Consider the following 13,894-nt stretch of genomic DNA (forward strand, 5'->3'; position numbering starts at 1 on the left):
CCACGACTAATGGAAACTATAGGGTAATTTTCGTTAAAAAAAAGAGACACTAAGAAATTACAAACCTTTTCCTGATGCCTTGAAAAAAATACAATGACACACAATTCAATAATTTCATTCGGATTTCTTTTTCATTTTTTTTTTTCTTGTTCTCATGTCATAAACGTTTATTCAATTTACATGGCCTTGTTGTTCGGGCTTTCATCTGATTCCTCTTTGACCGTTGTATTATCCAACCATTCTTCGACATTGCCACCGCCATTGGCTTCCTCGGCGATGACATCATGATCCACCGGCAGCTTATCTATGGCATCCAGAATGAACTTCAGTGAATGACCTGTTCGTGGCAACCAATCGAGCCATCCTTTCGATTGCTTTACACCGTTTTCAGCCGTCTCATCGTCAACGAAATCCAGATCGCCTCCAGATAAGGAGCGTGCACCCCCCAAGTAATCCGTGTAATCGTAATCACTTACAAGAGGATTTACTTTTGAATAGTAAATAGCAGCAAATGTTGAATAAATAATCAATAAAGCCGTGCCAACCTACAATGAAATGGAATCGATAGAAAGAAATGAAATGAAAGGAATGAAAAAAAAAATTGTACAACAGTATAATACATAAGAGTTAATCTGATTCTGAGTAGATTAAGATGTACTCAGATGCATTTAAACTGCAAAGACATAAGAGTTTACGGAAAAGAAAGTCAGAAATTCAAAAAAAAAAAAGAGAATGGAGAGATGTACACTTTGTGAGTGCTGTTACAAATTTTTTCATTTAAAATTCCATTTCCAAATATGAGCCAATATTCCTTATATTAGAAATTCGACTAAAAACGCCTTTGTGCGGTATATTACAAAAGAGGTATATTATGATTTATTATGATATTCGCTCTAACAAGTACCCCTCACGACAATACCTAACCTGATCTTCTCCGCATATTAATATCAACTTTCTGCCAACTCGCCTTCATTTTATAATTGATAATGAACAATTTTCTAAACATATTTTCTTTGCCCTCAGCCACCGACAACTTATGACAAGTTATAGTTCAATACCATTTTACTTTTATTAAATTTCCATCTTCTTCTTTTGCCTTTGAAGAAATATATGTGCGATGACAGTAGTTAACCAAAGGTATTATCCTTTACCCAATCCCCTACGCTTAAATGGCGACAACTCATGAAAACGCCATCCAGGCTGACATAAACAGAGCGAAAAGCAAAAGAGAATTCAATGACCGAACCGACCAAAAAATTTATATGACAACTGACAACAACCACGAAAATAATTATTACTTTGGATGGCGGTGGCCTGTGGTTGTTGCTACTGTTTCTGTTGCTGTACAGCATGCGAGCATGAAGCGAGTTGAACTAGTGTACAGGAGAACTGGCTGTTCAACTCTCTGGCAGAGTTCTAGGTGATGTATCACTCATCACCCACAGCAACGCAGTTGTTTTTTTTTTTCAATTTTTTGCTCCCACCAAAGCGGTTGGTGAGCAGTATGTAGCTGTTGTTGTAGTTGTTACGGAGCTATTGTTTTTTCCTGTTACCACAGTTGTTAAATAACACTTGGCACCTGACATTCTTTTCTACTTTTCACAACAAGTCACAAATCAGTGTTGACCATACTTCACGTTTTTCATCCACTGCAGCTGTGTGCGCATTCAGACATTCACTCATTTTGTCAGGCACACACTCACTCACGCACACACACACACACACACATCCAAGCAGACAACATAATATGTGAATGGCAAAAGCAAATCAGTTCCAAGAATAAACACAATATATAAGAGGGGAGCAACAATGGCAGACCGGCAGAAGCAGGTCAATGTAAGATTTATGAAATATGTGTCGGAAAAGCAGGAGTCAAACAATGGCGAAACAAAAACGAAAGAAGAAATCCGTATGTATTTCATATTTGATTTTTGAAATTGTTACACAACTCACTCGGCACCGAGGACCGTGCGTATGAGTGATAATATTTGACAAACGAACGGGGGAGGTGCGTGTGAATAATGTCACATCAGATGTCGGTGTTTTCTGCGTCAATAATTGTCACTTATTGTGTCGGATGCGATGCAGCAGTTACCGGGAGTTAATCACGTAAACCCATTGCTCGAAGAATACAATTGGAAATTGTTAGGTTATTCAATACATCATTACATGTTTTTTTTTTTTTTCAATATCGTACTGACGTAAAATCTAGCAGGTGTGAACGGATTATGTCAACGCTTATTTCTTTATGTAATTTGTGATAACGCAAATAATTGAATTTATATTTTTATACTTCATTGAAAACATCCGATTTTATCATTTTCAGTAAATGGATTACAAATTCGATTAGAATCTGAATTTAGGATTCAATTTGAAAACCTAACATGGATGAATTATTTGAAGATGTTTCCAGGAAATACTCCATTCAAAAAATAAAATATTTAAATATTTGGATTTCGATAATGAAACCATAATCTTATAGAATCAAAGCCTCCGAACATGAAAAATACCTGGATTTTTGTTTTAGGAAAATATAATTTGAATGTAGACCCTTTAAACGAGTTTTCATTTAATTTTGTTATAGAGCAGGATTTGAGTCCCAGAGCACTATTATTAATGGTCGTGAAGATAAATAGTATTATAGTAACCAAGGCACAAACCACTCGCATTTTACTCTGGTTCATAAAGAATTGATTGACTTTCGGATTTTTAAAATTATTTTTCAAAATTATTTATGATAATCCGATCGTTTGATTATTATTATTAACGAGTGAACTCAAAATGTCAATATTGTTTCGTTGGAATGGAACTGGAATGTTCCCAAGGTTGCAAGGATGTTTTTGTCAGCCGATTTTTATCAAATTCGAAAATACGTTTTATAGGGTCGTTCCGTTATATGAAGGCTAAGCAAATCGTGGACCCATATGTGACCCATTTTCAAAAATCTAAATCTACACAGAATATTATGCTCAGCAAGAATATATGTATTTTATGTTGTCTTTAATATTTTTTTTAAGGAGTTATATACTGAAAGACGCTCTTTATATATCATCCATAAAGAGGTTATTTTCCAAAAAGTGTTTCCTTAACACATAAATTGACACTAGCCCCAAAGCTATAAGAAAAATACCATTTTCAGGAAAATTCTTTCTGAAACCTTCAATCACTCTTGTAGATTTGATAAAAAAAACACACACAAATTTAATTTTTTCCACAAAATATCGACTCACCTGAAATACGGCCCAGAATTTATATGAACCCTCAGTAATGACAAAATCGTAGTATCCCTTCAAAGGATCACCTTTGATGTAACGACCTTCACCCACATCTGTGGACGCATTGGGTGTCTGCCTTTTAGTTCGTAGGCCTTCCGCTTCAGTGATCGCCAGCTTTTCACCCTTTGATGCCTTACGTGGCTCAACTTTAGCCTTATTCATTTGTTTCACCTTCAGTGTGGCTTCTTGATTTTCTGCTTCATCTTCGTTGGAGGATTCAACCTTAGCTAATGTTGTTGTGCTGAGCTTTGTTGAAGGTCCTTTGGTTGTCGTTTGTTTGGAATTTGTCTTGGGATTTTTGTTGGCATTTTCTGGTTTCTTTCTATTCTCAATCTTTTGCGGTTTCTTTGAATTGATTCTTAACTTTTGCTGCTGTTCTTGAAATTTTTGTTTATTCAATTCCTCCTGTCTATTATGATGCTCGGCCATGGAATTCCATGCTGAAATGAATGACTGATACAAATCCCACATAGCCTTGATTGTTTTCAAAATGGTGATGAAATTCATTTCACTGCCTTCTTCTTTTTGCTTTTGTACAGCAGTGTTGGCGGAGGGGGGTGGAGGATGATAACTTTGCATTTGTTGCTGACGATGATATTGAGGTGATCGTTGGCGATAGCCATAGTAATCATAATCGTCATCGGCATAGCTGGGATATGGATCTCTGAAAGCGAAATGAAAATAAAAATTTAAATTTTATTTGGAATTACAAATTTAACTGGAATTTTAAATTTCCTCTATGATGCCGAACCATAAACTTTGCCAGCTTAAAACTAGAGACATATTTTATTGTCTATCGGCATAGAATGCTTCCTCAACTTTTGCTGTGCCAAAGAAAGAATATGTGTGTATGAGAGTGCGTGTGCGTGTGCGTGTGCGTTGATGCGGTTTTCTTTAGTTCCTCTCACAAAGCATGCTGCCACAGTTTTTACGCCTCTTTGCCTAACACTGGCAAAGGCCCCCATAAAATAGCATTGAAAAGGAAATGATAACGTTGCAAAAGTTTTGTAGGCACGCAGGCAAATCCCCAGCACACCAACATTTCCAGCATTTCCTTGCTGTTGACTAATTTGCCGTCAAACATTCACTCACTCACTCGCTCACTCACTCATTCACTCTCACTTGCATGCATTCTCATCTCCGCCAGCAGTGGCATCGCAAAACTCTCGCCTGTCTCATGTGCCATCACTATTCGCGCGGTTTGATGTCAAACAGGCGAACAAGCAATGATGCATTGATATGCCTGCCACACTAATAGAAAAAATCCAACACACATGCCTCGGCATAGATGTGGAAGGGTAAGTTGAAGGGATGGCAGCGATGAGAAAGATGTATGGGTGGACTTAGTGGGGAAAGGCGAGAGTGATAGGTTCAAAAAGAAGTTTGAAGTTTTTAAATTGTGATTAAAGTTTAAGTTCGAATTTGAATTTATTTTGAAAAAGACTATTGATCGACAGAAAAAAATAACCGATGTCGGTATTAAAAAAAATTTAATATATTTTCTAATAAGATTTGTCCCAAAGACAGATTCAGATTCCATATAATTATGCCGTCAGTCATATAGCTAGAGAGGGTATATATATCATTTGATACGGCCAAAACGTGCCTAATCGAAATAACGGTTTTAGACCCTAGGTCTCTTTGTACCTAATCAGTTTCAGGAAATTTGGAGTCGATATAGCTATGTCCGTCCGTCCGTCGGTCTGGCTGGCTGGCTGGTACGCACGATAACTCTCATAGAGAGTATTACTACACCGAAGTATTATTGTCAAACCTAGATCGAGTTCGGAGACGGGCAATATCGATCCACAAACAAATTAATTTACTGCACAGAAAGTGAAAGGATAATCCAATTTTGCTAATACGTTGCCAATCCTGATATTTTCATCAGTGCTATGTCACGTGCGAAAATTGACAATATCGATCCACTTTATAAAGTACCTCCCCCACAAAGGATCAACATTTTAAATAATTTTAACACTTATAAAAGGTGATATAATATCCGATTGTCCTCAAATTACATACATAGCAATATTTTTATTAACCCAAGGTCTTTTATGAAGATGGAATATATCGGTCAATTCCTTCTGTTACCTCTCCCTCAAAGGGTCAACATTTTGAATATCAATGAAATCCATTAAACACGAAATTAACATCCAATTCCATTCAGATTTGGTACATCTTCCTTCGACACAACATCTGCTTTAAAGATGGCACAGATTGGATCATCTATTCCGGTACCTCCCCCACAAAGGGTTCGAAAGTTTGAAAAACAAAACGCTCAATGAAAGTGATATAAGCAGCCAACTCTCTTCAAACTTCACACATAGAAATATTTTTGCGGAACTAAGATCTATTGTGAATATGATATATATCTGTCAACTTATTCTGGTACCTCACCCACAAAGGGTCAGAACTTCCAATACTGTCATAACTTGCGAAACAAGTCGGCGATTCTTTTTTGTAATATTTTTTATCAGTCTTAGGTCAGATACGAATTGGTCAATATTGCCCAACTGCTTCGGAGCTTCCCCCATAAAAGGTCAAGAGTTTGAATAATCATAATTCAAGGCTGGGGGTATACATCTGTCGGCAAAAACTGACTAATACTATTTTACTTGTTTTTATTTTTGATTAAAATATGAGCCATTTTGTGTCTTTGGAATCAAGTCTTTAAACCCTAATGACCTGCTTCTATATAAAATGTAAAAAACATAAACATTTCCCTACCTCCCTTGCCAATTTTCATTCTGTCCTCAAAATGTCCATGTGTCTTTAATCCTTGTCTCTGCTGCTATATTGAATCAAAACTCCTTTGATTACGTAAATATATTCATAATTATTAATTCAATCAAGTTGATACTTCTCTATCCTGACACTCACATGACAGAGATTACATTTCACCTACACCAGTAATTCTTTGTAAATGTTTGCAACAAAATTACATCTTTGATGTGTCAAATGTTTTCAAATCTTATCTCATAGCTTACATATTTGAATTTTTTTTGTACAAGCTGTTCTTACAGATTGATAAACTTTATTTAATATTTAGTTTTCAATTCATAGAGACGGAGTAATTGTAGCTAGGTGTTCCCAAAACCTAAATTAAAATTATTTTCTCGGTGGGTATTAGTGTGTTAGTATAATTTCAGTAAATATCATCACATTTATTTGTTATCAAATTATTGCAAATTTCGAATACTTCCCAGTTGTTGGTTGTTTTTTTCTTTTTTAACCTTGTCCCACATCCTTCCACCACATATTGTCAACATAAAACACATCGTTGTGGTTATATTCAATAAAACTTTCCAATTGAGTGAAACAACAAACGACAGCGTGAAGGAGAAAAACTTTCTCATGTTCTCAAAGGAGGAAGAAGAAACAAAAAAACGATTTTATTTTTTGTAAATATTATCCTTGCAAAGATTTTAACACAAATAACTGAAAATTATTTATTTACATAAAGGATATGTAAGTGTGTGTGTGTGTGTGTGTGTGTAAGTGTGCCAGTGAGTGTGTGATAAGAAGTCGTCTTTATTTGAGGCCCGTAGGCAAAACTATGATGTTTTCATTTCTTGTAAACTTAAGACAACAACAAATATGTTGTCTGTGTTTATTCAGTGAATTCATAATGTTTCCACATCCATAAACTTGAACATACAAATTCAAGATAAATATATGAAATATTTTATGCGAACTTAGTCCGGAAGGAAATGTCATCTGAACGGGAAATATACCTTTATAACCGATGGCAGTATTGTTGAACGCGGAAAATCGAGGTGCCTTTCTGTTGATAGACAAAAAGATATTGACTTGTATATATACATTCGGAGCGATTCTGTAACTATTTCACGACAAATTGAACGACATTTATCGATAACAGTTATTTTTCAATTGCTCATATTTTTGGTAATTAACGAAATTTGTCGCCAAGCTAGCTACGAAATTGAAGTAGTCGCTCAAACTTACACTCATATAAACTTAATGATATTTCCAGCGTTTTTTCAGGCGGAAATTTTGGTCATCTCAACCAATAATAAGTTATTATGTCGGCTGCTTCAAAAATCGCACGTCCAAGAAGCTGGAAGATGGCACTTAAAGACCAGTTGCTGGATATCTAAGGCCATCTAGGCGAAAATCTCGAGAAAGAAACAAGCCCTTTTCTATCAATTAGTAGGTCTGATCTAAGAATAGCGGTAGACATACTTACTGGCCACTGCAGTATCTGATATGATACTGATCTGACTTCAAAATGGGATAATAGTGTTCCTAACTACTGTGACCTTTAACAAGTTAAATGGAATCAGTCGGTATTGCCGACAGCTGCAAACCATCAGCCAATGTTCATTTATTTTAATATACTTTGATTTGCGTTGTGATTATTCAAACTGTTGACCCTTTGTAGGAGAGGTTCCGAGTGGGACAATATTTTCCATTTCGTATCTGACATATGTCTGAGATGATTTATATGAGATATTTGATAATATTTCGAAAAATTTGCGATTTATGGGAGTTAAAATTATTTAGAATTTTGACACGTTGTAGGAGAGGTACCAGAAGGAGTATTCCGATATTGGCCATCTTTTTAAAAACACATCTTGTATTGATGGAAGTATTGGGATGTGCCGAGCTTGAAAGTAATCGGATGCTCACTTCGCGTTTTATGTGCTTAATGATTATTTCAAATATTGACCCTTTGTGGGGGAGGTACTAGAAGGAGTTGTCCATTCAATCCCTTCTTCAAACCAGACCTTGTGTTAGTGGAAATATTGAAATGTGCGTACTCGTATTCTTAGCTTAAATTTTATAAACTTTATAATTATTAAAAATTTTAATTCCTAATGGGGAAGGTACCTAAATGAGAGGTCTGATATCTACCATTTTCACACAGATGTTGCTTAAGTAGAAGTATTGAGATGTGTGAAGTTTGAAAAGTATCAGACACTCATTTCGCGTTTTACGAGCGTCATGGTTATTCACAATTTTGTCACATTATGTGGGAGGTAACAGAAAGAATATAACGCACCATAACCATCTTCGCACTAGATCTTTTGTTAACAAAAATATTGATCTTGTTTCACATTTTATAACAGTTATAACTTTTCGAAATTTTGACCCTTTGTGGGCCAGGTTTTTGAGGGAGTGGACCGCACCTGACCTAGCACTGATGCGAATATCAGGATTTACAAATTGGAGCAATATTGGAGTGTCCTTTCTCCCTCTTTGCAGTAATTTTTTTTAGAAATATTTACCTTTTATTTTGGGAGTTAACAAAAGGAGTGGCGCAAAATTGTCCATCTCCGATCTCGATCTAAGACTTTGACCATAATATTACGATGTACCAAATTTGGAACAGATAGGATACTCCCTTCGAGAGTTATCGTGCCAAATGTCCTGAAACGGATTTGGTCCAAAGAGACCAACAGTCTAAAACCGTTATTTCCATGAGGTACGTTTTGACCTAATGATATATACCCTTTGTAGCCATGTGACTGAGGGTATAAGAAAAGGAAGAAGAGATAGATACCTACCTATATACCATGTTATCCCAAAAGAAGCATATGGTACTTTACAGGTGGGAGATAGAAACTCTAACGTTTTTTTCAACACAGATCCTATCATCAACTACAAGTATACCAAAAACATTTCCTGGCTAAGCAGACTACCCTGCTTACTATACTTCTCTCTATAAATTCTTTCTTCTCTTCCTATATCTCTCCTATCACCAACTTTATTCTTCCTAGGATGAACACAATTGGCAATGGATGCCGTTGCCGACTTCCGTGTAGCTGCGCATCCTCAAACCAAACTTAGACCTACCGATACGTAACAATGTTGTAACAATTTTTTTTTATATTGAAATGTTGGGTTTGGAAAATTCCGATTTTTCGGTAATAGATAAGTTAGATAGAGAATCCCCATTCCCCCTTATATTTATATATTTTATATATATTTATCTGACAATTATATATAGTAAACATATATTTAATTTTTTTAAATCCTAAATAATATTTTGAAAAAATACTTATGGTGCAGAAAAATAATTCTGAGTACAATGCTACAATGTTATCTATGTGTATTTGTAGTAAAGCAAGTAAAATACCACTTTAGGTATCTGAGTATTTGCTCAATTTTTTTTTTAAATCAAATCTCCTAAAATTAAGGTCTAAAACCCTATACACAAAACCCTATAGAAACATAGATAAAAACTTATAATACTATTTTTCTTCATCTTGAATTCCCAAATCCTTCCCAACTTTTCCGCAATGTCTCACATGTGTATGCGTTGGGAACTTAACATGTAAATGAATGCCTTTGTAATGTGCTTAGAAATAGTTTTTGTTTATGTTGCTAAATTGCCTATAAATAGTTTTCATAAACATTGCCAACCTTGGTGTGCCTTAACTTTCTTCCAAAAAGCGCCTAACATCCTCAGCTCAAATACACATACATAGCTCACAAAGATGTGCTGGTATGATGAGACATTTTAAGGATTTGTTTTCATATTTGCATTCTTATCATAAACTATGGAGGAGTCATTTTGCATAAAATCATCATCGTCATCATTGTTATCAACAACAACATTCTCTAGGAAGCAGATAAACTTTGATAGCGCAAATTAGTCTAAACATCTGTGAGATTTGTTGTCTATGTGAGATTTGAAGGATGTTGCGAGAAAAGTTATCTGAAGATATTTGAATAAAACAACAAAACTTTTTCACATCCATTTGAAGGCTATCATCATTATAAAGTCAGTGGTAGAAATTTGTTTTTGATTTTTATATGGAGTTATAGGTAAAAGGGCACTAACGCCCCACACTCGACCGTTATGATTATTTGTAAATAATGTTTTCTAGGGTTTTAGGAAAATATTTTAAGAGAATTAAAACCAAAATAAAAGCATGGTAAAATTAAGTTACCTCCTCGTTTCAAATAAGTACATCCAGCTCTGCATTTTTGTATTTTTTCGAACTCTTTTGAACAACTGATTATACAACTTTTCACGTAGAGCTGCTTTGGCAATTTCGAAAGAATTCCCAGCAGTAATAAATGTCATGCTATCAATATATGTATATACATAAATATATTCAAATTTGAATATCTAATAAAAAAGTAATATATTTTTTCTGATTTTATATCATTTCTGTTATTGCAGAAAATAAAAAATCGAACTTCAAAATAGCAAATAAAATAGTTGTTGATGTAAATATAGTACTTGAGACGACTTATTTTTATTCATTTGAACAGCAACAAAACAGAGTCATAAAAGAGCATAAACAGCCACTCAAAGTGGTCATAACAGTTACCGACGATGACAACAACAGCAGCAGCAGCAGCAAACAATTTAAACAAAATTGCCACGAATCGTTGGCAGTCTCTGCCCACCAACAGTAAAACAACAACCACAAATAAAAGAGGAGAACAAACAAAAAGTTTAATAACTTTTTGATGTCAAATAAAATCAACCCAAATATGTTTTTAAAAAGTTTCTGTTTGTAATTTATGTTCAAATAAATAACATCACGTGCAAATTGAACGGCAGTAAGTTGTCACAGGCCCCCAATTCAGCCACCCACCGAAAGAGGCAATAAAATATTCCCAAAAAAAAAGAAAAATACAGAGCGAGAGAACGAGTGAAAAAACACCAACAACAACATTGTAAACAAAACAACAAACAGTAAAAAGGTATTAAAAGATCCTGCAGCAGCCGCAGCAGATACCAAATAAAAATAAAACAAGTCAATGAACTGGCAAAAGTCATGTCAGACAGTTGCCGAGCCGTTAAGTCAACCAGACAAAGCAAATAGCTGTACAGAAGTCAGAGTGACTGACAGCCAGGCAGGCAGGCAGGCGACTCTTCATCAATGGCATGACCATAATTAAATGACATCAATTTAAAACAAGCATTGGCGGTGAAGAATTCCAAACCCAGTCGGTGGGTGTGTTACGCAAAAATAATTTGATCCATCATCGCAGGACAGAAGACAGAACAATCTGGACAATTGCATTGCTTCTGCACTTAGAAATTCATTTTTTGTTACATTCCAATGAAGAAACACCCGAAGAAAAAAAAGAATGCCAGACATTATTCGTGGAACTTGTGGTTACATGTTCTCAAATGCCTTGCAGTTTTCAGACAGCCATGTAAATGGTATCAAATTTTGAGGAGATTACATTGAACTTAACAATGACCGGATGACAGTGTTTGCATATAATTATCCTTTTGGAAAATTCTCTACTTACAATTTATTGTTTGTGTTTAATTAATATCAGTGATGGAACAACTAATCAATGCTAATTCCAAGGTGTTGTTTTATCAAAGGACTTCTTCTTTCACCTCCCACCATCCTAGGAAAACAACCGAAAAAATCCCTGAGCTCGATGTAGCTCGGTTCAGTTTACACAAATTAACTTATATAATTCGCTCGAGTAACCAAAGCAAAGCCCTCCCCCTTCCTTCGCATTCCCCCCTCACAGCATTCAAGCGACAATAACTTTTATTCGAATACCTGCTGTTTATTGGAACAACTTTACTTCTCTTTCTTCGTCCCGGTTTTATTGCTAAATATGGCGCTGCTCATTGAGCGAAGAGTTGTTTGTTGTGCCACCATTTTGTTGTGGTTGTTGTTGCTCCTGATGTTGTTTGGTGAATAAACGAACGTCTTTGTAAATGTAAATGGCTTCCTGCTGTGATGGCAACTACTGTCACACTATGTTGCCTCAATGTGTCACTTTGTTTGCAGTTTATTTGCCGCTGCAGTTAATGCAAGTTTTTATCCTTCCTTCAGTCTTTCAGCACCGGTTGCAGCCGGCGAACGATAACACCGATCCCAGTAAAGCATTTTACAATAGTTAATAAAAATTCTATGTATTTATTTATATTCAGATACACAAATGCACGCACACACACACACACACACACAATGCAATATAATAGCTACTTATTTATTGTCACAGCTACGGGGAATACGGATAAGTGAATAGAATGAAAGGATCAAAGGGAAATTGTTTTTCATTGATATACGATTGACTTGATTTCTAAGTTAATGGAGAAAGTAAAGTTGGAAAGGAAATTAGAAAAAAAAATGCAAAAAGAAAAGAAGTTCGATTAGTTCCCTACGGAACGATACAGTACGCCAATGAATGAATAAACTCAGAAGAAAAAAAACGCATATTAAAAGACCTTTAGCTTTTTTTATATAATTCTTAATAACTTTATTTTGGATTAAGGTAAATTAAAAACATCAGTTTTTTTATAATTTTCTTAATAGCACACCTTATACCGGAAGCAATATTTATACGACTTTTAAAGTAAATTGACAACATTGAAGACGAAAGTTGAAACCTTTTGAATTCGGTTAAACATAAATAAGTATATGCTTAAAATATGTTGTTGTTAAAAATATGTTGATCTGGAAAGTAATTTGTAGAGCTTCAAAATTTGGCAGAACAATATGTATTGTGTCTAGGATAGTCGGTATTGAAAATGAGATATATCGATTTTGGTATAGCCGCCATATAACGTTACCTCTCGACATTCGATATTTTTATGATTTTTGCCACATTTTCCACGGATTTTTCCAAAAATGTGTATTTGTAGTTCGTGATGGGTTCTAGCTTCTGTGGCGGAACATAGTATGCATAGGTCCACGTTTTCGTATAGCCCCACATAATGGTACCACTGAGTATTAAGTATTTTGATGATTTTTAATACATTTTTCCACCTTTACCTACGAAATTGTTTCAAAGTTGGTATTTAAGAAAATTTGGTAGATTGTCATCTTGAGGATGATCTGTATTGAAAATGAGATATATCGGTTTTGGTATGGCCCCATACAACGATCTGACCAACTTTATGGTTTTTTGAAAAGTTTAACACCATTATCCAAACGTCTTTACTAGTACTTCTGTATTTTCTTGATTGTAAAATCAAATATTTTAGCCAGTATATAAACAAGTATCAGCCAAATTTAACATTTTAAACAAGGAAAGAGAATCCATACAATTGAAAATGAAACTTAAATCCCTGATATGTCTAAAATCGGGAAGTTTCCTCACATGAGGAATATACGAAAAAACTGTGACCGATTTGGAGTTTTGTAAATTTTTCTACCAGTCTTCCAAATTCTACCTTACTTATTAAGGAATCTAACTCTAAATATAAACTGGAAACATTACCCTTTCGGAGGTATGGGAGAGGTTTGGTAAAATACACCAAATACTGGAGGATGTGCAATGAGACTCTTTATTTCATTAAATCCCATTGTTCTTGTACTTGTTGTTTCTTTTTAAACATATTGCTGTCATATTAAATATGTCATCTCTGTAATTTAGCGCACATTTGTTTTTTTGCTCTCTCTTTTGTTTTCTCTCTATCCCAAATTTAACCTAATCTTCTTTACGCCTGTCTATCAATGTGCCTTCGCACAAATTCCCATGGGACTTGACATCTCCGAAGAAAAATTGTTCTTAATTCTTCAAATATAATTAACTACATATTAATGACTCGAACTTGTACATAAAAGCCGTCTGCCATCCTTAACTCATAATAAATCCAATGATAAGCGAACACAAAGCCAGTAGAGTTAAGCCCGGGCACATGTAAGCATTTACACATT

At 35.0% G+C, this 13,894-nt stretch overlaps 1 protein-coding gene across 1 annotated transcript in view; it reads right to left on the reverse strand.

Annotated features, from left to right (window-relative positions):
- Positions 1–112: 112 nt before the first annotated feature.
- LOC101894197 (uncharacterized) overlaps positions 113–13,894 on the reverse strand; it is a 28,894-nt gene continuing 15,112 nt past the window's right edge. The window contains exons 2-3 of the mRNA XM_005178011.4: positions 3,231–3,939; positions 113–545 (exon numbers count right to left, since the gene is read on the reverse strand). Of these exons, the coding sequence (XP_005178068.1) occupies positions 177–545; positions 3,231–3,939 (1,078 nt within the window). The 3' untranslated portion in view covers positions 113–176. The remainder of the gene's footprint in view (positions 546–3,230; positions 3,940–13,894) is intronic.

The sequence above is a fragment of the Musca domestica genome, unplaced genomic scaffold, assembly GCF_030504385.1.
Source record: "Musca domestica strain aabys unplaced genomic scaffold, Musca_domestica.polishedcontigs.V.1.1 32, whole genome shotgun sequence".
In the NCBI taxonomy this organism is placed as follows: Eukaryota; Metazoa; Arthropoda; class Insecta; order Diptera; family Muscidae; genus Musca; species Musca domestica.